This window comes from Humulus lupulus, chromosome 2 (assembly GCF_963169125.1).
Source record: "Humulus lupulus chromosome 2, drHumLupu1.1, whole genome shotgun sequence".
In the NCBI taxonomy this organism is placed as follows: domain Eukaryota; kingdom Viridiplantae; phylum Streptophyta; class Magnoliopsida; order Rosales; family Cannabaceae; genus Humulus; species Humulus lupulus.
In genome coordinates, this window is record NC_084794.1 from 282,671,175 (window position 1) to 282,695,661 (window position 24,487).

At 37.6% G+C, this 24,487-nt stretch overlaps 1 protein-coding gene across 2 annotated transcripts; it reads left to right on the plus strand.

Annotated features, from left to right (window-relative positions):
- The first annotated feature begins 377 nt into the window (after positions 1-377).
- LOC133819557 (probable anion transporter 5) lies at positions 378-5,563 on the plus strand. Of its 2 annotated transcripts, none has more exons than XM_062252832.1 (2): positions 378-554; positions 3,729-5,563. In XM_062252832.1, the coding sequence occupies exon 2, from the start codon at positions 3,991-3,993 to the stop codon at positions 5,317-5,319; it is 1,329 nt and encodes a 442-aa protein (XP_062108816.1). In that variant the 5' UTR covers positions 378-554; positions 3,729-3,990; the 3' UTR covers positions 5,320-5,563. The 2 variants fall into 2 exon arrangements, with proteins under 2 accessions (XP_062108816.1, XP_062108815.1); XM_062252831.1 differs by having other exon boundaries at positions 378-550.
- Positions 5,564-24,487: the final 18,924 nt, after the last annotated feature.

Sequence of the window (24,487 nt, forward strand, 5' to 3'; positions counted from 1 at the left end):
ACTTTCATGAGGATATGATTCGATTTCGATGTTTCTTTCCAATTTACAAATTCACTTTTATTTTTTACGAAACAATTAATGAGTTTGATTATTAAATTTGGGGCTTCCACGTTACTTAGGCTTATCTAAATATCTATATGACTAGTTAAATAAATTTAAATTATCTTTTAATAAAGTTATTCCTGACAAATTTTTTTTTTTAATTATCTTCAATTGAATTTTATTTTTATTTTTGACTAGATCTTTAATTTGATTTTTTTGGGTTTCAGATCTTTTTCCACCTATTATTATTATTATTATTATTATTATTATTCATTTTTTAGGTGTTATATTCAATTATTCAGTAGATAAAAGCAAGGTAGTTTTTTTTTTCTTTTTTAAATAATAGAAAAATGTTTGACCAATAAAAAACCCTAAACTGGATCTTCCTCTCTAGATCTCAAAGTTCCAAGAATGGCTCAGAGCTCCGACGATTGTGAAGTCTGAGTGGGTCGCAGCCGAATTGAAGCTTTTGAAGTCTCTACGCTGAGCTCATTTTGCATTTCACGAGGTAGGTAATGCACTCGAACAATTTGATTTTTCTTTCTTTTATTGATTCATTTTTGGATTATGATCACCAAGTCAAACTCAAAATTATTCAAAGTTTTTGTTGATGATGTCCTGTGTCTTGGGACAACTTCAATTGGCAAAGTGAGCTCCATACAGATTCTGATTGTGCTTAGAATTAAATCATTTATATATATGTATGTATCTTTTGTATTTAGCATTAGTCTTTTATATATGTATACATATTTTTGTCTTTAGCATTACTCTATCTATTCTAGCAGATATAATATAAAAGAAGGACAAGAAACACAAACAGAATTGCGAACATAACTTATTATTCTTAGTTAAAGACGATTTTTTGACTGAAAATTTTGAGTTAGAAGAAGCTCTGTTTTTTTTTTCCTTCCTTAAATTGAGAAAAATTGACAAATATAGCCAGTGCATTTGTCTGACTTCATGTTTAGTATCATTTATTAATTAAATTTTTGTTTATGGAAATGCTAGTAAATTTGTTATATGTTTCAAAGCACAATTTTAATCTAAGTCTCTAATTTTTGCCTTAAAATTTGAAAACGAGAATGCCACTTTTTTCCTTGTACGATAACCGTAAACCCTGATGTCCTTTTCTTCTTGCCCATTGTTATTCCTGTTGTTGTCGTCGGTGCTCAGTGACCACCAGTGTACGCGGCTTCCAATTTTTTTATCTTCAGAGTGAATTTTCGGTTCTGGTTTTGATTTTGTGGGTGTTATTATTATTTATTCTTTGTTTTAATTCTTATTTACAGTTAATAAATTTTCTTCTTTGAATTTTGGTAGGGGTAGAGATCTAGAAATTTGATTAAGATTTTGGGATGTAATTTTTAGGTAATTTATTGATGATTAGAAACCAAAACCTTTTAGAGTAAGTGCCTACTTACATAGATTTTGGTCATCGGTGCCTTCGCTGGATGATCTCATAGACTTCTCTTGTGCTTTTGAGTGGCTATTATTTCAGTTACTTATTTAGTGTAGTTTTATTTAGTTCCTTTAGTTACCTGCACTTTACTGTTAGGATGTTGGTAGATTGTCTCTAGCCTTATTTTGAAGGATTTGTCTTCTTGATATTATACGGTTATTTAGCAGTCTTGTAGTCTTGTCTTTTGGTTTGATGTTGTTCAATAATATGTGTTACTTTGCTTACATTCATTCCATAACTATTGTTTGAGCGTGAAAAACTTGTCTTGCCCTAACATTGCCTTGTATGAAGCGCTGGATAGAAACAATTATGGTATTTGATTTATAATTATCTAACCCTTAGTGTCTTTTATTAGATTTAGAAACAATTAGTGTCTTTTACGTTTCATCATGTGATCTCCATCTTTAACCCTTTAACGTCTTCCACAAGAATGTTATGTCATGAAAATGGTGTATTCTTTACTTTGTAGTTTGTAGTAAATTATAATTGCTACGAAATAAAATTGCTTTTAGATTGACCTCACTATTCACATTTTTTTCTTTCTTTGCTTTGGTTTCAGATTGGCAACCAATCACAGTTTTAGTTTTATAAATTTCAGATTTAATAGATGGACAATGCAACCAATCATGTTTTTAAACATATTTTGACATACTAAATTCAGTTTCTTAATTCAGATTCACCCTTTTAGAAGAAAGAGCTTTTCAATCGCAAACCAATCAGCCCTATTCTATCATGAATTAGGTGTTAATTTCATGATGTTAGTAACTTGATGTAAAACTGTGTATGTTTTCACAGAATCACTAGACATATGCATGAGTATGAACTTTTCTTGTTTATTATTATGGTTTTTTCTTGGCATGAAGTTTCATTTATATTGTTGCAGGATCTCATATTTAGTATCATCTTAAAGCATATTTTTTCTCCAATGGGGAAAAAACTTGTGATTTCTTATCACAAATTCTTCCACCTCTGCAACTTTTGTGTTATGCAAAATTATCAACCAATAATTTGTGATTTTTTATTTTTCACATCCTCAAAATTTTTGGCGCAGAGGTAGATGCTACCTTGTAGGGACTATGGAATGAATACACTTTGTGAGTGCCTCAGGAAATAACTTTGTGTGTTGATTGGTTGCTGATCAGGACACAATTTTATAATTCTCAAAACAGGAAAAAAAGATGGAGACTCTCATAGAAACATTGATTGGTCACTTATTTAAAAAAATTAGATTAAAATCTAATCCCAAATCAAAAAATAGAAAACGCAAATACAACATTTTCATATTAACCGAAACCCAATTATTGTGCTTTCTTCCCCTTCTTCTTTGTTTCACAGCCCCAGCCCCAGCCCCAACTTTCATTCCCTTCCACCCTTCACACTAACAGATGAATCACTAGTCATTTGCTCATCACTTGCTTGACGATCGCTTGCAGCTCGCTGCTCCACAGTGACCATTCGATGCTTGCTTACCTTCCTTGGTCGCTTCTCATCCTTTCATCAAATCTAGCTTTTCTTCCATGGTCACTGCACATCTAGATTCGTATATTTTTTTTCTTCATCTTTCTTCATTGCGGATTTGTTGTTTTATTAAAATTTACTTGTACTTTGATTTGAATTAAAAAAACCTAGGTCATGTTGCAGAATGAAAATGTTTGGGATTTTTATTTTAATTATTATGCTACAACAACATTGCTTTTGCACTTATTGCAGATTAGAGAAGTTTTATATGGTTGGTGAGTTAGAAAAAGCAAGTTTTGGATTTATTAATTCTTATATTATTTGATGGATTTCTGGTAATTCATTGTGGTTTGACAGCATTGTACCAACTCACATAGTTATATGTGCAGATATTTCTAAATGCAAGTTTTATTAAGACTGTGTAATCAGAAAGAGCATGAACTTCAATTTTTAAAATTATAAAATCATAAATAATGAGGGCAACATATCACATTTCTAAAATCGCTTATTTAATTGCTAAATTTAGATTTTTGATTCATATTCACCTATTTAGGAAAGTAATTTTGCAATCACAAACCATTCAAGAGAAAGCATTATAGAAGATTTTGTTTTAGTTTCTGTCTTCTTTAAAGCCATTTTATTATTTTCTTTACATTTATAAACAATTTGCATGTGCCCAGTGTCTTGTGCTTTGTTTTTTTTCTTAAACGATATTGTTTTTATTAGAGTTGAAATAATTGATTTATGTTTTTCTTCCACTTCTTAACAGGTTCCATCAACATTTATAAGTTTCATGCTTCAATAATTGTGAAGTTTCTATTTTTTATATCACTTTGCTGGTGGAAATTGAGCCTTTGGAAAGTCATTTCATATAAGTAGTGCACATACTTGGTGAAGTTGAAGAATTAAGCAAAGTCAACTCATAGAAGGAAAGAAGAAAACAAAAGAGAGAGAGAGATAGAGAGAGAGAAAATTCATTCTTGTGAAGACAATTGGTGATGTAGATATATAAATGATCACCAAAGTGTAGTATGAGGAGGATCAAGTTTCCAAAGCGTTACTGGATTGTTATTTTGACCTTTATCTGCACGTCTGTTTGCTATATTGAACGTGTGGGCTTCTCAATTGCATATACTGTTGCAGCTGATGCTGCGGGGGTAAATCAATCTAGCAAAGGAAAAATACTTTCTACATTCTATTATGGATATGCCTGTTCACAGGTTCCTGGAGGTTGGGCAGCCCAAAAAATTGGGGGAAGGAAGGTTCTTCTCTTCTCATTTGTATTATGGTCGATGACTTGTGCATTAGTTCCACTAGATCCCAATTTAGTGGTAACCTTGGTGATTGCACGATTGCTTGTTGGTGTGGCACAAGGGTTCATCTTCCCCTCCATTCACACAGTTCTAGCACAATGGGTTCCACCCCATGAAAGATCCAGGTCTGTTTCTCTCACAACCTCTGGTATGTATCTTGGGGCAGCTGCAGGAATGCTATTCCTTCCAAGCCTGGTGAAATTTAAAGGTCCCCAATCAGTTTTTCTTGCTGAGGCAGCGCTAGGTGGTATGTGGTCTATGCTTTGGTTCGCATATGCCACTGACCCACCTCGTTCTGAACATCCTAAAGCCACAGCTGCTGGTTTTGGGGAGTCTTTGTTGCCAATTAAAGGAAGCCAAAAGTTGAAAGTGGAGAATGGAGGAAATTCCGCCAGAAATTCCAAGATCCCATGGAAGAGAATTATCCTTAGTTTGCCTGTTTGGGCGATTGTGGTAAATAATTTCACCTTCCACTATGCATTATATGTTTTGATGAATTGGCTGCCCACATACTTTGAATTAGGTCTCCAGCTTAGCCTTCAAGAGATGGGTTCTTCCAAGATGATGCCTTATCTCAACATGTTTTTATTCTCAAATATTGGTGGTATGTTAGCAGACCACTTTGTCACTAAGAGAATCTTGTCTGTGACCAACACCCGAAAATTCTTGAATACCATAGGGTTTGTAGTTGCTTCTCTTGCTTTGATGGCGATTCCTATGTTTAGAACATCTAACGGAGCTGTACTATGTTCTTCTGTGGCACTTGGCTTCTTAGCTCTTGGGAGAGCTGGTTTTGCTGTGAATCACATGGATATTGCTCCAAGATATGCAGGTATAGTGATGGGAGTTTCAAATACTGCTGGAACATTAGCTGGAATTATTGGAGTTGATTTAAGTGGAAAACTATTGGAAGCAGCCAAAAGTATCGATTCGGATCTTTCGAGTCCAGAAAGTTGGAGAATGGTGTTTTTTATACCAGGGTTGCTCTGCATCTTTAGTTCTGTCGTGTTCTTACTATTCTCCACAGGGGAAAGGGTTTTTGACTGAGCTAAGTATGTTACATGCAAAGCCTCTCACTTTGAAAGGTGATTTATCACTCTTGGTTATTGATAACTTGGAGTAATCGGCATAAAAGAAAATTCTTCATTCTTTGATACGTTTTGCTGCATTAATTTGTATCTCACAATACCAGGGTTTGTAGGATTTGGAACATGTAATATTCTTTCTTTTTTGTGAAATGTTAGCTTGTAATTTAATATATTTGACCACACTGAAAATAAAAGGTCTCGACTCTACTTGTATGATTACCAAGACCTTTCATTAGTTTGACCATAATCACATTTGAAATTACATTTTATATGAGATTTTTAATAGGATGTCTAAAAATATGAATTTTTTTTTCCAAAATAAAGTTAAATCTGGGGTGTTTTTTTAAGAATTTTTACATGAGTTTATTTTCTTACATCTTTATATAAAAGTTAGATTATGTCATAGTTTTATTATTCTTTACCAAGTTTTATTAATTTGGAAGGTTATGTTTGTAATTTGATTAATTTTTGATAATTATGTTAAATAACATCTACCAAGAAGAGTAACGAGTTACATTGAGAGGAGTAATTTTCTGCTATAAGAAGGGTAACTAGTTACCATAAGAGGGGTGATAGTTACCATAAGAGAGGTGATGAGTTACTTATATTAAATATGAAAAGAAACATCAAATTTGAATGAAAGAAAGGAAGAACACTTCATTAAAAAAAGGAAAGAAATAACTATGAAGATGTTTGACTCCTTAATTAAAAGACAATTTTTTGTTTTTAAAACCTAAAAACTGTTTTCTGAAAACGAGTATTAGTGTTTAACATTGTTTTCAGAAAACAATTTTAAAAAAATAAAGTTACAAAAAATAAAAAATTTTGAAAGCAACAAAAAGTTGTTTTTATTTGTTCTAAAAAAAATTGTCATTTTTTTTCTCACATAATCTTTTTAATTTTTATTATCTAACATCACTTTGTCTCTCATTAATTTATATCTTCTCACTTTCTCTCTCATCACTTTTGATCTCCTTATTTTCTCTCTCATCACTTATTATCTCTATCATCACTTCCTATATTCTCATTTTCTATCTTCTCATTTTTTCTATCTCATCACTTTCTCTCTCATTTTTTTCTTGCATCAATTTCTCTCCTCAATTTTTCTTCCTCAAAATTTCTCTTCCTTATTTCTCATCACTTTTTCTTTCACATTACTTTATCTTATTATTTACTACAAACTTTTAAAAGATTTTGCTCTTTGTAAATATATTTACTAATTTTTTATTTAAGATTTAAAAAAAAAAAATCTAAAAAAGTATTTTTAGAAAACATTAACCAAACAACTGTTGTTTTTTTAAAACTACAAAAACTATTTTCTATTATCATTTCTGAAAACACAATTTTGAAAACAAAAAACTGAAAACAATGCCAAACAAACCCTATGATTTTAGTAACATAAGTAATCAGTTACCATAAAGAACCCGGAAATATATACACACATCAGAACTTGAAAGTAACCAGTTACCCTAAGAAATATACACACAAAGAACGAGAAGATAACCAGTTACCCCCAGAAATATACACACAAAGAACAGGTTTGTGTGGCTGGGGTTAAGACTCAAGTTTTAGTAGAGGAGTTTTGCTATGTTAATTACCATAGCACCCCTCATTTTGCTGATGTGTTTTTGTTTAGTTTTGAGTTCTTATATGTGATTAGTTTTCTCATAAATTGAGTTTTTGTTAATTAAATTTTTTCATATAAATTAGGGAAAGTTTAATTCCCATATTTTTGCAAAGTAATGGCTAAAAATCCATATTTATGAAAAATTCCCTTGATAATTACCGTGATTTGTAGTAGAGGAAATTACATTTTATATGAGATTTTTAATAAAATTTACAAAAATATGGATTTTTCTAAAAAATTTCACATTTATGAGTTTAGTTTCCCATATTTGTGTATAAAGGTAAATTTATGTCATAATTTTACTCTTAATCAAGTTTCCAATATTTAGTTAGTTAGTAATTGTGTTTCCATACTTTGGTTTTCTATTAATAAATTTTCCCATACAAATTAGAAAAAGTATAATCCCTATATTTTTGTATAGTAATGACATGAAAGCCATATTTATGAAAAATCAATTTTGTAGTAACATATGTATTTGGGCTTTCACTTGGCCCAATTGCGTTCGTTATCTGCCTTTGGCATATGTGACTTGATATTGTGCAAACAATACTATTGTTGAATTGAATATCCTAAGATTTGGTGGTACATGATCTTATGGACGATGATGATATGATATCTTATGGTCATTTTGTCTAAATTTTTGTGTGGAATACATGAAACATTTCAATTCAAATATATTTGTAAACTAGAAAATAGTGCCGTGGTAGATATATTTATTTAAAAATAAAAATAAAACAAAATTTATATCTAACAAAAAGAAATAGATTTTAAAAAAAAAAGTATTTAAGTAGGATTATAGAATTCACATTATATTATCTCATCTAATCTAGCTTTATTAGAATTATTCTAAAAAAAAAAGAAACCAATAGCCCTTCTCCCAACTAAGCTTGTCATTCCACACCGAAGAAGACCCACCCGTCGAGTAGGGACCAAGACTCGGGCAACACAATGTTTCCTCCTATGTTTACTAAAACATGAAAAAAGAAATATTTTATTTATAGTCTACAATTACAATAGCCACAATTGTTCTAAACTAGGATTTAAAAAAAAAAAAAAAACTCAATAAGGAGCATATTACTCAACATAAAACTAAATTTAACAAAAATATATATAAAAAAAAGAGAAAAAAGATAATATAAAAAGCTCAAATATTAGGATGCCACCTTAAAATTTACATGAAACAAGTTATTGGACTACTTTATTCTAAATATCTCCACTACCACACTAATACATGCAACAACAAAGTTTCAATTCAAATATATTTATAAACTAGAAAATAGTGTTGCGGTAGATATATTTATTAAAGATAAAAATAAAACAAAATTTACATCTAACATAATTTAAGAAATAGAATTTGTTGGCGCGGTTTTTCGCCAACAATAGATTTAGAAATCTAATAAGGATATTAGTGCTTTTTTGTAAACTGTAATGAACTTATAAGAACTATTTCGTACACACACAATTTTACGTGGTTCAGTGGTTAAAATTCACCTAGTCCACGAGAAAATATTCTCTTCTCTCACAATTTCTGCAGAGTTTTAGTAATACAAAAAGGCTGTCCCTTTCCCTGTCCATTATCCCCGATATTTACAGTGGAATTTCTTGGACAGATTTGGGTAACCATGTGTATAAATATGGTATACATTTAAAATAGATAATTCCCATTTACATTGGGATATGATTGCATAACATAATATACTCCTGCGATTTCGGATAATAAATGATAAATGTGCAATACAACCTGGACATTAATGATCATATAAAGAGCCCCCAAGTCTTTCGGGATCCTTCAGTATGCGTCATGACCAGGTTTCCATGAGCTGAATATCTTCATCGAGCTGGTGATCAAAGATTATCCGAACCTTAATTCAGATTATCTTTAGAGCGCTCAAAAGGGGATCTGTCCACTATATGTCTCGAACTGGATCGTTATCCTAAGAGGCAGCCTGATAATCACCTGAATGTCGTATTTCCAAGTCCCAACTCGAGCTGCTCACATCATTATTAACTAGATGTTCTACTTGTTTGCTTTTTCATATATTCATCTGCCAAATGTACCCATAGTTGAGCAATTAAACTTGTGCTAATTTTTAGGGTACAACATTTGTCCCCTAAGCTCCTGCTCGTGCTTGATGTCATCACTTTCTGACACACACAGTAGGGGCTTTTAGGCTTCTGTTATGTAAAATCGTGCCTAATTACTACTCGAGTGTTGGACACGTGGTCATCTGTGATTGGCGGCCGTTCGGGTTTTAAGGACTGTGACAACTGTCCTGTCAACTTTTTGCCACCACACAACTCATTTAATCTTGGCCTTTGGATCTCGAGCTGACTCAATCGGATGACCCGAATTAATTCTCAAAGTTTACGTATAAATAGGGAGATCAGACTTGAACTGTAATGCCCCAAATTTCCTAATAAGGTTTAAGACCTTGATTAGGAGGCCGGGAGGGCCATAATTTATTTATTATGCTATTTAATGATTATATGCATGTTTATGTGAATTATATTATTATATGATGGTAAATGCATGCATATGGGTCTACATTTTATTGTAAGGGCATTTTGGTAATTTGGCCCGTAGAGGGCGTGATTGTGTATTTTCATGCATGTGGGTGAATTATAAATAATACCACATTATATGTGGATTGGTTCGAGCCATTCGGCATGAGACGATCATGGAATGCAAGTTTTTGGTCTAGTCATAACGGGATTAAGTTTGGGGCTCGGAGTGAGTCTCGGGGTAATTTGGTGATTAGAACGTTGCCGGGAATTAAAGGGTAACGGGATATGAATTATTAGAATTTGGGAATATTAAGAATAATGGGAATTGGAGGGTGTTAATTATAATTAACGAGATAGGCGGGAAATGACGGTTTTACCCTTGGAAGTCTTTAGAGGGATTTAATTGGCCTAGGGGCATTATGGTCTTTTGACCTTAAGGATTTGTTTCAGCCATTAAGGCTTAGAAAGTTGTAGAAAGTGTAATAAAAACAGAGCATCATCGTCCTCATCTCTTTCTCTCCCGTACCTCTCCTTCTGTTCTTTTCCTTTTCTGATTTTTGACCTCAAATTGAAGAACCAAGCTAGGAGATCAAATGTGGGAGCTTAGAAACTTAGTTCATCTATTGAAGAGGACTCAAATCCCACTTGAGGTAAGATTTCATCCTTGAATATAAGCTATACTTTGTTTTTCCTTTTGGTTTTTCAGTTGAGAATTTGAGGTGTTAGTGGTGCGAATTCATGGAAGTTTTTGTGTAAGTTTGATTGGGTTTTGAAGAGGTTGTGATATGTATGAAGTTTAGGGACTGAATTGGATGTTTGGGTGATGTTTGGGATAGGTTTGGAGGGTTGGTTTCAAGGGAAATTGCAAGGAGGGAAAACCAGAAAGTTTCTGGTCTGTAGTTGGCGCAGCAGCGCCATTGCTGGCGCAACAGCGCTAGGCAGGGCAAAGAGCTGGGCCTCTCTGACTTGAAATAGCGCCTCAACGCCATTTAATAGGGCTGCAACGCTGGTCCATTTTCCAGCAAGCCTATTTTAGGGCTCGGGATGACTTTTAAGGCTTGGGGATGGGTTCCTTTGCCTCGTTTGGGTAGATTGAGATCCCCGAGAGTGCAGGATGGATCCTGGGAGTGTGGTTTTAGATTATAAACCTTTTTATGATTTATTTTATTGATGGGATTCCATATTTGGTTATGACTAGGTGACCGCTAAAGGATCAAATGATTGATCGTTCTCAAGGGTTGTTATTTTACTAATTCTTGCTCGAACCCGAGGTAAGAAAACTGCACCCTGTGTATATGTGGCATGCATGGTTATTCTTGATGCATGTTGGATGTCTAAATGTGATGCATGTAATGCACGAGAAACATGTGATTAGGGCATGCTATGAATATTGAGTATGAAATTGTTCAGAGCTTGAGCCTCTGTGTTTATGCATGATCCTAATGTGCTAGTAATTATTGAGTAAGCATGCTGAATGCCCTTTATTTGGATAATTGACATATGATATATGTTTGGTGGCATTGCTTACTTGTATATGGTACTAACTAGTCAGGGATACTGACCTAAGAGTCAGAAATGGCATAAGCGTCCTGAACGCAGAGCCAAATGAAGATTAGATCTAATCAATATCAGCGTTGAATGACTATAGGAGGATTAACACTGGACTGACCCTAAGGTCGATGAATCCTATAAGCGCTTGCTTAGTCTAAGACTAGTTACTAGAGCCAGGGCCTAAGGCCTAGGTGACTGGTTGTCACATGGCTAGGGAACAGAGTTCCATGGTTATGACTCTATGGTCATGAGGAAGGTTATGTTGGTAACTAGTCATCATGCACCTATCATGTTTAAGCTAGTGAATGGCTCACTTATCTATAAAGCCCTGGTGACCCTATCGTCACATGGCTATTGGGAATGAACCCACCTTAGTGACTATTACAACTGTCACTCTGCTATTTGGGGCTAAAAGCCCTGGATGATTATTATGATCATTGGTTGATGTGTTATACTCAACATTACGTGGACTCATTTTCCTGCTTGAATATGGCTATATTTGCTAGGCGTGTGCCTTATGATTTGATGACATGTTATTACTGTTCATGAGCAAATTAAGTTTTCTTGCTGGGCTTCGGCTCACGGGTGCTATGTGGTGCAGGTAAAGGCAAAAGAAAGTTGGATCATCCTTGAGTTGGAGAGCTTAGATGACGATGTGTACATATGCAGCTGCTCGACCACCACGGTCGAGGTTTGAAGTGGAACTAGGGTTAAACCCTTTTTTGCTGCCTAGATCGACTGGTTGTAAATATTTTCTTGTAATAGACCTTTAAATTATATTTTTGGGATCCCAATGTATATAATAAACGTTCTAATGAAACGTTACATCTTAACCAAAATTTTTAATCCCTAAACCGCTAATCATACTTAGTTACACATTTTTGGCCAAATAACTCGATTAGCGAGTTTAGCACTGTTTATAAGGCACACCGTAACGGTCCCTGGAGTTGGGGCGTTACATGAACCTTACCACTTTTTCATTCAAAACTTTCCTTTCAGAAAGAAAAATTCCCTTTTTCTCTCAAACTTTTCCCAAAATCCTTCATCGCCCTTCAGTCTCTCAGAAGCTTTCAAGATCCTGCCGGTGGACACATTGACATTCTCTTTGAACGAATGCATAAACTGTAAGTATTTCCTCATCTGGTTTGAATCTTTCATTTCTTTATTTTCCAGTGAGTTTTTTACTTCGAAAACATTTTTTGTTCAATATCGTTTCATGTTCTGGTCATGTCTGAGTTTTAGGCTAAAAGAATGACACTAGACTTGTTTAGAAATAAGGTATTCAAAAACTGGACAAATTTTCTGGGTTTTACAAAGAAAATGTCACTGGTAAATCGATTAGGATACCTGTTTGGATGTAGAAGCCAAAAGGATTTTAGGTTTGGCTCTGGGTGGCTTAAAGGTCACGATTCCTTCAACGGTTTTGCATTAAACTGCTTTCAAAGGAAAAGTAGTGAGTTTGACGAGTCAGACACACGAATCTCGAAGTATTAAGGAATTTCATGAATTCATAGCGCGTGGCCTAGGACTACGCGTGGACCCACGCGTTGATGCTATGACACAACTTAGTTCGTGTAAATTTTGAATTCCCAAATGTAATCCACTTAAACCCTCGGATCACCGTACCTTTATCGACGTAGCTAGTAATTATCTTAGGTCACCATTAATAGGCCGCTTTGTTGTTAGGCGAGCTAGATCATGAACCCACCAAAGAAAAATGTCACGAGCTCCTCTACTCAAAAACAAGAACAAAGGCAAGCAGGTCACGTCTGAATCTACAATTCCTCGTTTCGGTCCAGTGGTGGAGAGGGAACTTGTCGTCGACCCCAACGCTTTCTTCGAGGCCGAGCACATAGTGTCTCAAATAACGTTGCAGGGGAAAGTAAACAAAATATTGCTGACCCACGGGATCGAGATGGGAAACGATGGCCTCCTCGCTCGACCTCCGTTGGAAGGAGAGCGGAGCTGTGCCCCTCTGCAAGATGACTTTGGGGCTTGGAGTGATGAGGACCTGAAGGCAGGTGCCTTCCTTCCCCTAGACCAGTACTTCATGGATTTTTTGAACTATGTCAAACTAGCTCCATTCCAGCTCCCCCCAAACTCGTATCGGCTTTTTGCTGGGTTAAAATATCTGTTTCTGAGGCATGAGTGGGAGGTCCCCACCCCGACAGATTTTATGTACTTCTTCTGCCTTAAGGCTAGTTCTGACCAAAAAGGGCGAGGTGACGACTTTTATTACCTCACTCGCTTCCCCAAATTGGCATCCGTCATTGACCTCCCCAGCCACCAATATGACTATAAAGGCCAGTTCTTTATGTCAAATGGGTTCAAGAACTGCAATCACCGATACTTCAATCACCCTCGTAAGTTCTCTACCTTTATGAATTCAGTACGTGAACTCTCTTATCACTTTCACTTTTTTTTTGTTTAATTAATCTAGTTGAGTTCATTCCTTGTGTAGCTATATTCGCGAGGACAGAGCGGTTTGAGACCCTTTGGGGTCAATACGAGACACTGCCTCATCTTCCTTCGAATGAGAAAGACTTCCATCAAGTTGTGAACGATGCTACTATGGTGGCCTACAACCTGATCAGCAAAGGCCAGACACTGGCTATCAGGACCCAAGTTCCACCTTTCGTTCTTCCTGTGCTCCCCCCTCCTCAAGAAATCTTGCTAGCCATTGAAGACACTGAGGAGGAAGAAGATGTGGCACTGCTGGTGCGTAAGAGGAGAGCTCCTGAAGACGATCAGGGTCCTGATCTAGAGCGAGCTGCGTTTGGGGCAACAGCTGGCCCCTCTGGCCAAGGTAACCCATATAGAGAATTAGATCGGGCTGCTGCCAGTTTTAGGCTAGTTCGCTTCAACCCCCACTAGCTCGTTAGTCTCCATCCTACTAACCCGAACCTGAACACCACACTCCTTCAATGTGTGGATCATCTGGTGATACGCTATGACCATAGCTGTCCTAGATGCACCATTGTGGTTGACAACACCCTCCACTTTAGGTCTTCCATTTTTTAGGAATACAGGAGAAATCGTAGGATATGGCCTTCCTTATGTTGGGTTGTATTCTCCCTTGACTTTAGGCAATTTTGTAGATGAATCCAGTTCAGAAGAAGAACTTGAACCCCTTAGGACAGGATGTAATAATTTTAGACTCTCCCCCACCTCCGGTAGTCTAGGAGTTAGAGGTTATACCTAGCCCAGTCCATAACCCCGAGCTGATCGTAGTAGATTCCTCCTCTAGTTCGGAGGGTAGGGTTCTTGCTCTTGTTCTTGTCTTTGCATTACTTTGACTAATTATCCTTTGTATCTGACTCTTCTGCTCATTCTTTTTCAGGCGAAGAGATAGACCTGCCAGATGCCTCGGGTTTTAGGGGTGCCTTTAAGGCTGGCAAGGCCGGAGTTGGTCTGGTGGTGAAGAGGCCCAAATTGCCAAAGAAACATGCTTCCAAGACTGGGACTTCCACCGAGTCTCCAATCAAAGACAAAGGTTCCAGATCCACTCTAGAACAACCACAAAAGACTCAACCCCCAGCTTCGGTGACAACAATCACAGTTCTCCAGGCTTCACCTCCTTTTCCTTGTTATGTACCTCCTTCAGTTCCTCAAGTGATCCAAGGCGAAGCTCCCTCTGTTCAGATCCTGGTAAAGCCACTCGATTTGGCAAGGATCCCCGAGGCGTTTTGGGGAATTGTATACAAGATGGCGAGCCATATGGTGGGCCATGCCTATAGAGCCAATGCCAAGGACCTGAGGGCCATGGAGGAGCGTACTCCTGAAGACGTTCTCGAGTCCGCTATGTGGATGAACTTCACTGTGGGCCCTTCTCATTCTTCTAACTTTTGTTTTTTTTTAAACTAACCTTGACTTGCCTTTTCCTTTTGCAGTCCGTCCTGGCTCAATTCTGCGGAATTGCTTGGGTTTGAGCTAGGAATGATGGGCTTCAGGCCACCCTGAGTGCCACCCAAGAGAGCGAGCAGTCCACCAAAGCCGCCCTAGTTTCCTCCCAGGAGAGCGAGCGAGCTGCAAAGGAAGGCGAGCAGATTGCTAAGAACTAGGTCGTGGAAAAGAGTCGTCGCCTGGACTAGTTGCAGGCCGAGAATGAAAGGCTCAAAAAGAAACTTGACAAGGTCGAGGCAAAAGCCAATGAGGAGGCTGAGAGGGCGAGGTCAGAGATTGCGGAGTCATCGAATCAAATGGAGGAGATTCTTTACCAGTGTTGGGCTTTCAACCAGGACGAGAACTTCTCTTTCATGCAGCCAGGTTTTCGGGAGCCTTATCTTACCGAGTTCAATATTCGATTCTCACAAGAACCCTCTGAGACCGTTGACGCTTCTGATGCTGCCGAAGGAGATGGCGAGGAAGTGACCTCTTCCGAGCGAGTCGAAGGACTTCAATGATTTTTTATTTTATTTTATGCTTTGTAACTAAGTCCCTAGGGACCAAATCAATCGCCTTTGGGCTGAGGTCGAGGTTTTTTTTCTCCTCAAGATAACTATATATTTTTTAATACATATTTAATTTTGTGATCTATTTATGTTCCCCTTAGTTCTATTATTTTCTCATGTTTGTGAATTCTTGGATTCTTGCACATTCAAAATCTTAGGGATTGTCTTTAGATCAGGATGGATTTTTGATGGCTCGACTAACTACGTCATACCTACTAGGAATCAAGCCTCAGACCTGGTCGTATCCAGGATTTTTAATAGGCTTAATAGCATTGTACTTGTTAGGAATCAAGCCTCAGACCTGGTCATATCCAGGGATTTTAGTAGGCTTAATAGCATTGTACCTGCTAGGAATCAGGCCTCGAGCTTGGTTATATCCAGGGATTTATTTTTATAAATTTCTCAAACTTAGTTCGTGTTCAGAATTTTGAAAATCTAAAATTTAAAAAACTGTTGAATTATAAATTTTTCCAAACTCTAAGTTTCATATTTCATTCGAATAGGCTGGACTCTTTTAAAATCTCTCTTTGGTTATGTGCCCCCAAGCAACCAGAACTTATAAATGTTCTAGGTTGCTTTTACAAAGTGAGTCCACGATAATAAAATGATAAGATTGATTACGTAATAATTCAATTGTTATTAAAATGAAATGGATTTTATAAATAAGCCTTACATAAACAGTAGTTCCGAAAACATTAAAGACAACAAAATTATTGATAATACTTTTTGAGGTGTAGGGCATTCCAGGTTCGTGGAACTATTTCTCCACTTAACCGGGCTAGCTTGACAGTCCCTTCACACAGGATCTCCACGATCTGGTATGGTCCTTCTCAGTTCAGCCCTAACACACTGTTATTGGGATCTTTACTTGCCAAAAACACCCTTTGGAGAACCAAATCGCCTAACCCAAGTCTGCATCCTCTTACCTTCGAATTGAAATAACGAGTGATTTTCTACTGATAATGAGCGAGCTGTAATTGTGATGCCTCTCATTTTTCCTCAATTAGATCAAGGGATGCATTAAGTAGCTCATGGTTCTGATCTTGGTCAAAGGTCTTCTGTCTGTGGGTCATCACCATTGCCTCAATCGGGAGCATAGCCTCGCTTCCAAAGGTCAGAGAAAAAGGGGTATGTCCCGTGGAGGTTCGATGTGAGGTCCGATAGGCCCAGAGTACCTATGGGAGCTACTCGGGCCATAATCCCTTGGCTTCATCTAATCGTTTCTTCAAGCTCGCCTTCATGGTATTTTTTACGGCCTTGACCTGCCCATTGGACTGTGGGTATGCTATCGACGAGAAACTCTTGGTTATGCCATATTTTTCACAAAATTTTGTGAAGAGATCGCTATCGAACTGGGTTCCGTTGTCAGACACAATCTTTTTCGGGAGCCCAAATCGACGGTGATGGTTTCCAGAGGTTTGACCTCTACCCACTTTGTGAAGTAATCGATGGAGACAAAAACATAACGAACTCCTCCTTTTTCTGTTGGTAAAGAACCAATCAAGTCAGTTCTCCATACTGCAAACGACAAAGGGGATGAGATCATGGTTAGCTCAATGGGAGTAGCTCAGGCAACTATGGCGAAGCGTTGGCATTTGTCACATTTTTGTACATACGAGATTGAGTCCTTTGTCAACGTGAGCCAAAAATAGCCCTGTCTCAATACCTTCAGAGCCAGGTTTTTCCCCCCAGCATGGTCTCTGCAAAAGCCTTCGTGTATTTCTTGCAAGATAATCAATGCTTCCTCGAGAAAAAAACATCGTAGGAGGGGGTACCGAATGCCCTCATCGATATAGAATCCCTTCAACCATAACATATCATGGAGCTTGATACAACAACTTTCTTACATCCTTTCGATTGTCAGGTAACTTTCCAGTTGTGAGATACTCCACTATGGGGGTCATCCAGGTCGTTTTATGTCAATCATTCCGACCTTAATTGTTTATGCTATTATACTCGGGCTTCCCAAGAATTCCACCAGAACTACATTCAATGTATCTGCCTCTTTGGTGTTAGCAAGTCGATCCAGAGCATCAACATTGGAATTCTGCTCGCGGGGTACTTGTTCAACGGAGCTAAACTCAAATTTAGACAACCCGCCCTTAACCTTGGCTAAGTAGGCCGCCATCTTGATACCGCGAGTTTGGAATTCTCCCAATATCTGATTGACTACGAGCTGAGAATCACTATAACATTGGATGGTCTTTGCCTTTAGCTCTTTCTCCACCCTTAGCCCTGCCAATAAGGCATCATATTCGGCTTCGTTGTTGGATGCTTCGAATGCGAACCTGAGAGCCGTATGGAATCGATGCCCTTCATGTGAGATTAAAATTATCCCAGCTCGTAATCTGTTTTCATTAGAAGATCCATCAACAAAAATTTTCCACAATTCCTACATCGGTTCCCTTATCAGCTCATCTTGAAAACCTGTGCACTCAACCACAAAATCAGCGAGGGCATGACTCTTGATTGCTGTCCGTGGCATTATAATATTTTGAACTGGTTGAGTTTGATGGCCCATTTTAGTAGACCTCCCGACGTTTCAGGTTTTTTCAAAACTTACCTTAAAGGTTGGTCGGTTAAGACGTGGATAGAACGGGAATGGAAATATGGTCTAACCTTCCTTGAAGCCAAAATAAGATAGAACGCGAGTTTTTTATCAATGGATACCGGGACTCAGCTCCGACAAGTATTTTACTTACATAATACACGAGTTTCTGCGCCTGATTTTCTTCTCGAATTAACATAGCAGTGACCGCATTTTCCGTCACGGAAAAATATAGGAACAGACATTCCTTGGACGCCGGTATTGATAGTACAGGGGGTTCAGCCAGATGCGCTTTCAGGTTGTGAAATGCCTGTTCATATTCTTCGGTCCATTCGAACTTCTTGTTTCCTCTAAGCAAGTTGTAAAATGGGAGACACTTGTTAGTGGATTTTGAGACGAAGCGGTTTAAGGCCGTCACCTTTCCAGTTAAACTTTGCACTTCCTTACGCGACCTAGGTGAAGGAATTTCCAACAATGACCTAATTTTCTTTGGATTTACCTCTATCCCCCTTGTGTTGACTATAAACCCCATAAACTTTCCCGATGAAACTCCAAAAGTGCACTTCTAGGGATTCAACTTCATGTCATATTTCCTTGGTATGCCAAAACATTCTTCCAGGTTGGATACTTGGTTACTGACAGTCTTTGATTTAACGAGCATATCGTCGACGTACACCTTCATGTTTCTCACGATCTGGTTAGCGAACATTTTGTTGAATAATCGTTGGTATGTAGCACCGACATTCTTCAGCTCGACTGGCATAACTTTGTAGCAGTATACGTTATGCTCAGTCATGAAACTGGTATGCTCTTGGTCTACAGGGTTCATTGCGATTTGGTTATATCCAGAATACGTGTCCATGAAAGACATGAGCTCATGACTGGCTGTGGCGTCTACCAACTGATCAATTCTTGGTAATGGGAAATAGTGCTTAGGACAAGCTTTGTTGAGATCGAAAAAATCAATGCAAGTTCCCTACTTCCCATTTTTCTTTGGGATCAGAACGGGGTTAGCAACCCAAATCGGGTATTTTGCTTCTCTGATAAATTCGCATTTAAGTAGGCGAGCTACTTCTTCTTTCAATGCTTTCGACCGTACCTTCCCCAAAAGCCTTCATTTTTGGGACTTTGCAGGCACATTCTTGTCCAAGTTGAAGGTATGCATTATTATACTCAGAATAATTCCCACCATATCTTCATGCGACCAGGCGAAGACGTCCAGGTTCTTCCTCAGGAATTCGACCAAATCCTTCTTCCTTTTAGCTCCAAGATTTTTCCCAACTTTTACAACTCTTGAAGGTGTTTCTAGGTCGAAATTTATTTCCTCAAGCTCCTCCATTTCTTTAAGCTCAGATCTATCTTTTCCTATTCGCGGAGCTTATTATCCCCTTCTCGAGGTTCTTCCGTCCCATGGGTAACTTCCATTATCTAGGAATCCTCACCTCATTCATCTATGACCATTGCCTATTGCCCAGGCGGTGAGCTGGTCTCCACGTACTGTGCATATCCCCGAGGCTGAGGGGAACTTCATTTCCAGATTTTGAATTGAGGTGATGACTTCAAAAACCATTAGTGTGGGTCATCCCAGAATCGCGTTATACGTGGCTGGACAATCGATTACAAAGAACTCAAGTATTTTAGTAACAGTTCGTGCATCATCCCCTAGTGTAACCACCAGTCCAATTTTCCCTATGGCCACCGTTCCTTCACCTGAAAATCCGTACAACGTCATTGTGGTTGCCTTTAGATCGGTCACGGATAACCCCATCTTTTCTAGGGTGGATCTGAAAAGCACATTTACTGAACTTCCATTATCTACCAATATCCTCCGTACCCTTCGATTATCGAGTTGCACGGTTACCACAAGCGAGTCATTATGCGGGAAATGAACGTGGCTAGCATCCTCCTCTGTGAAATGATTGGTTGTTTTTCCAACCGCTGTTGTTTTGATAATCATTGCTCTAGGATAAATTCCACACCATTATGAGTTTTCAGCTCCTGTATATACCTCTTTTGGGCTCCATTGCTCGTGCCCACCAAATGAGGTCCTTCGGCAATAGTAGTTATATCTCCTCCTACTATTAGGGGAGGGTCGACTTGGTTCTGATTCATCTGATCCATCTGAGTCCTCGGCTAACCTGTCGGAGTTTCTGGAGCTGGATGAGAATTCTACCCACTAGATTGATTGGGAGCAACTCAATTTTGGGCGTACTGTGCTAACGGTCCAGCCCGAATGAGAGTCTCAATCTCATCCTTCAGTTGTCGGCAATCATCGATATTATGACCAATGTCATTGTGGTATTGGCAAAACTTTGAGGGATCTCTCTTCGCCCTCTGATGCCTTAATGACTCTGGTTTCTTCCACAGAAGGCGATTAGAGTTTTCCAGAAAGATATGTTCCCGTGTATCCGTTAGGTCAGTGTAGGTGGCATTAACGGGCTTGAATTTTTCCATGGACTTGTTCTTCTTTGTGCTGTACTGGTCGCCCTCACCATTCCCTTTCCTCTTATTGTTTCCCGGATTGATTATTCTGGGTAATAGGTTGAGCCATAGCTGCAACACCTGTCACCGGTCTACCAGGTAGGATAGGGGCCTGGCTAGTTCCCACGATAGCAGATTGTGCCTCTTCCAAGTTTATTCACTCTTGAGCTCGGTCCAAGAAATCGCCTACACTTTTAACCCCTTTTCGCTAGAGTTCATGCCATAGATTGCCTCCCACCATGATTCCTATTCTCATCGCCATGAGCTTAGAGCTATCATCAGTGTCTCTAGCTCGTGCTGCAACGTTGGCAAATCTTCTCAGATATGCTTTCAAGGACTCACTAAGTTGCTGTTTTATGTTGGCCAATGAGTCGGCCTCTACGCAAGTTGCCTTTGAAGCTTGAAACACTTTCTTGAACTCGTAAGACAACTTCTTCCAAGAGCTTACTGAATGTTTTTTGTATTTCTTGAACCACTCTCTGGCAGGTCCGATCAGAGTCGTGGGGAACATAGTACACCTTAGGTCGAATCTGACATTGTGGACCATCATCAACGTATTGAACATCCCGAGGTGGTCGGATAGATTTGTGTTTCCATCAAATGTCGACATGTTCGGCATCCTAAAGCTAATAGGATACGCAGCTGCTGCAATGTTCAGGGCGAAAGGTTCGAGCTCCTCATTGGAGTCACAATCATCAATCCCTTTTCAAGATAAGAGCTTCTTCATCTGCTCCTCCATCAAGGCCAGTCGCTCAATGGTTGGGTCTTTGGTCTCTAGGTTATCTGGGAGCTGTTTACCAGCTCCCATCCTATTGTAGGTGTTTGATGGGTTGTTGTTGTTAGGAAAAATGTATTTTGCCTCAATGGAAATTGGTAAGAAAATACAACTCTAGACAAAATATTACAAAGAAATAATTATTGATTAAAAAGTGTTACAGCTCTATGACTAAAAATACAAATAGACAATAGAAGAAATAGAAGAAGAATAGAGAAATACAACTCTAAGCAAAATGTTACAAATAAAGTAAAAGTGTTTGAACAAAGGAAATAAGAGGACTACAACTCTTAAACAAAAGTACAAGTAAATGAAATAAGAATAATATGAAGAAAAGCAATAGTAAAAAATAAGAACAAGAACAAGAACAAAACAATAAACTCTCACTCACACAACCAAAGTGAAGAGTGTTAGGGATCACCAACTTGAACAAGGTTTGAAACCTTTGTCCAAAAGCTTATTTCCCCCTAACTCAAGCACTAAGGGATCTCTCACAGATTTTGGAAATGCTTTATGGAATAATCAAGCCTCTAGGTGTTTCTAGCCAAGTGCTCTAATGGATAGAAAAGTTGTGTCATACAAGTGAGCAATATGATCCTCTTTATAGAGTTTAGAGACACCCTTTGAATTTCAAATTCAATCAACCCCATGGTTGTTACCAATGATTAATTAGATGTTTATGGAATTAAAAATGAGATTTGTGAGTTATTTGGGTATTTGGAGCCGTTCAAAAAGATTGGAAAAAACTGAAAATATTTGGTCAGAAATACACCTATGGCCGCGGCTAGGGACATCAGTGGCCGCGGCCACTGCTCTCTGTCCCATAGGCCGCGACCACCAACATTCTGTGGCTGCGGCCACATACCAAATTCAGCACAAAAATTGTGTTGTTTTCCAAACGGTTCCAATACCCTACCAATTGATTTTGTAACCCCCAAAACACATTATTGGAGTTAAAATCATATCTCTAACAACCATTTCACATATGGCTTTAAGAAATTTATCTCAATATTGTATAACAACAAATCTACACAATAAAGGGCAATATTTGGAAGTTACAAATTTGTGACTAAATTTGTAACACCAAATATGTTACATATTTAGATATTTTACATATATCTAAATATTGTAACTCTCTATTATATGTTACAATATGTGACACTCTTTGTCACATTTATTTAATCTAAAATATTATATTATAAAATAATATAATATTATATTATATTATAAAATAATATAATATTATATTATATTATAAAATAATATAATATTACATTATATTATAAAATAATATAACATTCCCCCACTAGATTAAATAGTTATATATTGTAACACTTATTTAATCAATCATTATATTTAAAATATAACATATCCCCCACTTGATTAAATAAGAACTCTCTCTTATAGAAGTCATTGCATTGGTGCATAAAATAAAGTGTTTTTCAACTTGAACTTTACTATAGTGTAATTATCAAAAAATTTGTCAAAAATTTGGTTGCACTAGGCAATGAACCATCTTTTCATGATAGCAAATCGGTGATAACACACACACCTTTGTGATGTTCACTTGAGACCTCTAGTCTTGCTTTGCACTGTTAATGGCCATGTGCACTTTCCATTCATAGACGTTCTTGAGAATACTCCCAATTCTCATGAGAGGCGGCACCACCCCTAGGTCCATATAGGTAGAATTCTTACAGTATTTTGCTACCAAAAATACTTGTCTTCACAAGACTGAATTCTATTAAAAAACCTCTCGGTTTTAACCCTCAATTTGGTAACTCACAAGTACTCAACATCTCAGATGGGACTTGTTTTGAGTACAACTAATATTCACTTGACAGACTTGTTGTTACCTATTGAACCTAACACTAGTTAAATAACTAGTGTTAAGATAGGTTACCATCAATCGTGAATCTCTTTAGGGAGTTTAAGTCCCATCCCTCGAGATGATGTAGCCACTAAATCCCTCGTTAGTGGCTTAGTGAAAGGATCTGCCAGATTTTCACTTATTCTTACATATGATATTGAGATGACTCCTCTTTGAATCAATTCTATTACATATCCATGTCTTAGACTGATGTGTCTAAACTTCCCATTATACACTCCGTTGTATGTTCTATCCAATGTTGCTTGGCTATCACAATGTATCGATATAGTGGATACATTCCCTTTGATTAGGGGTATCTCTATCAATAGATCCCTTAACCATTCAGCCTCTTTGCCGGTAGCAGCTAGAGCTATAAACTCTGCTTCCATAGTGGAATGAGATATACATGTTTGTTTCTTGAAACCCCAAGAAATTGCACCCCCACTAAGTGTAAATACCCAATCAGTTGTGGACAAGTTGTCCCCAAGATTGAATATCCAGCTTGCATCTATATATCCTTCTAAGATTGAAGGAAATTTGGAGCAGTGAAGGCTTAGTCCTTTAGTTTTCTTGAGATAACCTAGGACTCTTCCAATCGCCTTCCAGTGATCCACACTTGGATTACTTGTAGCAAATGCTATATCAGGTCTAGTACATTGGGCAGCGTACATTAGACTCCCTATAGCACTAGCGTACTCCAATTGAGCCACCGCTCTTCCTTCATTCTTCTCTAGTTTTACACTATGATTGAATGGAGTATTAGCATATTTAACCTTGAGATGGTTAAATTTGTTCAATACTTTCTCAACATAGTGGGCTCGCCTTAACGCAAAACCCCCACTATGTTTCTTCACTTTGATACCAAGTATGGTGTCAACTTCTCCAAGATCTGTCATCTTGAAGGTTGATGATAGAAACCTCTTCTATCCCTTTCATGCTATTACTTAGAATAAGCATGTCATCCACATATAAGCAAACAATGATCACATATCCCTTACAAGTTTTAGAATACAAACACTTGTCTCCATTGTTATGTCTAAACCCATTAGACATAATGACTTGATCAAATTTCTCATGCCATTGCTTAGGAGCTTGTTTCAATCCATGTAAGGATTTTACAAGTCTACATACTTTATGTTCATATTTTGGTAGGACAAACCCTTCAGGTTGTTCCATATAGACCTCCTCATTGAGGTCACCATTAAGGAATGTCGTTTTGACATCCATTTGATGAACATACAAGTTGTGTATAGAAGCTAAAGCGAACAAAATTCTATAGAAGTTGTTCTTGCAATAGGCGCATATGTATCGAAATAAAT

What these genes read in the sequence shown, in the direction of transcription:
- LOC133819557 (XM_062252832.1), top strand. Translation starts at nt 3,991, where the DNA reads ATGAGGAGGATCAAGTTTCCAAAGCGTTACTGGATTGTTATTTTGACC.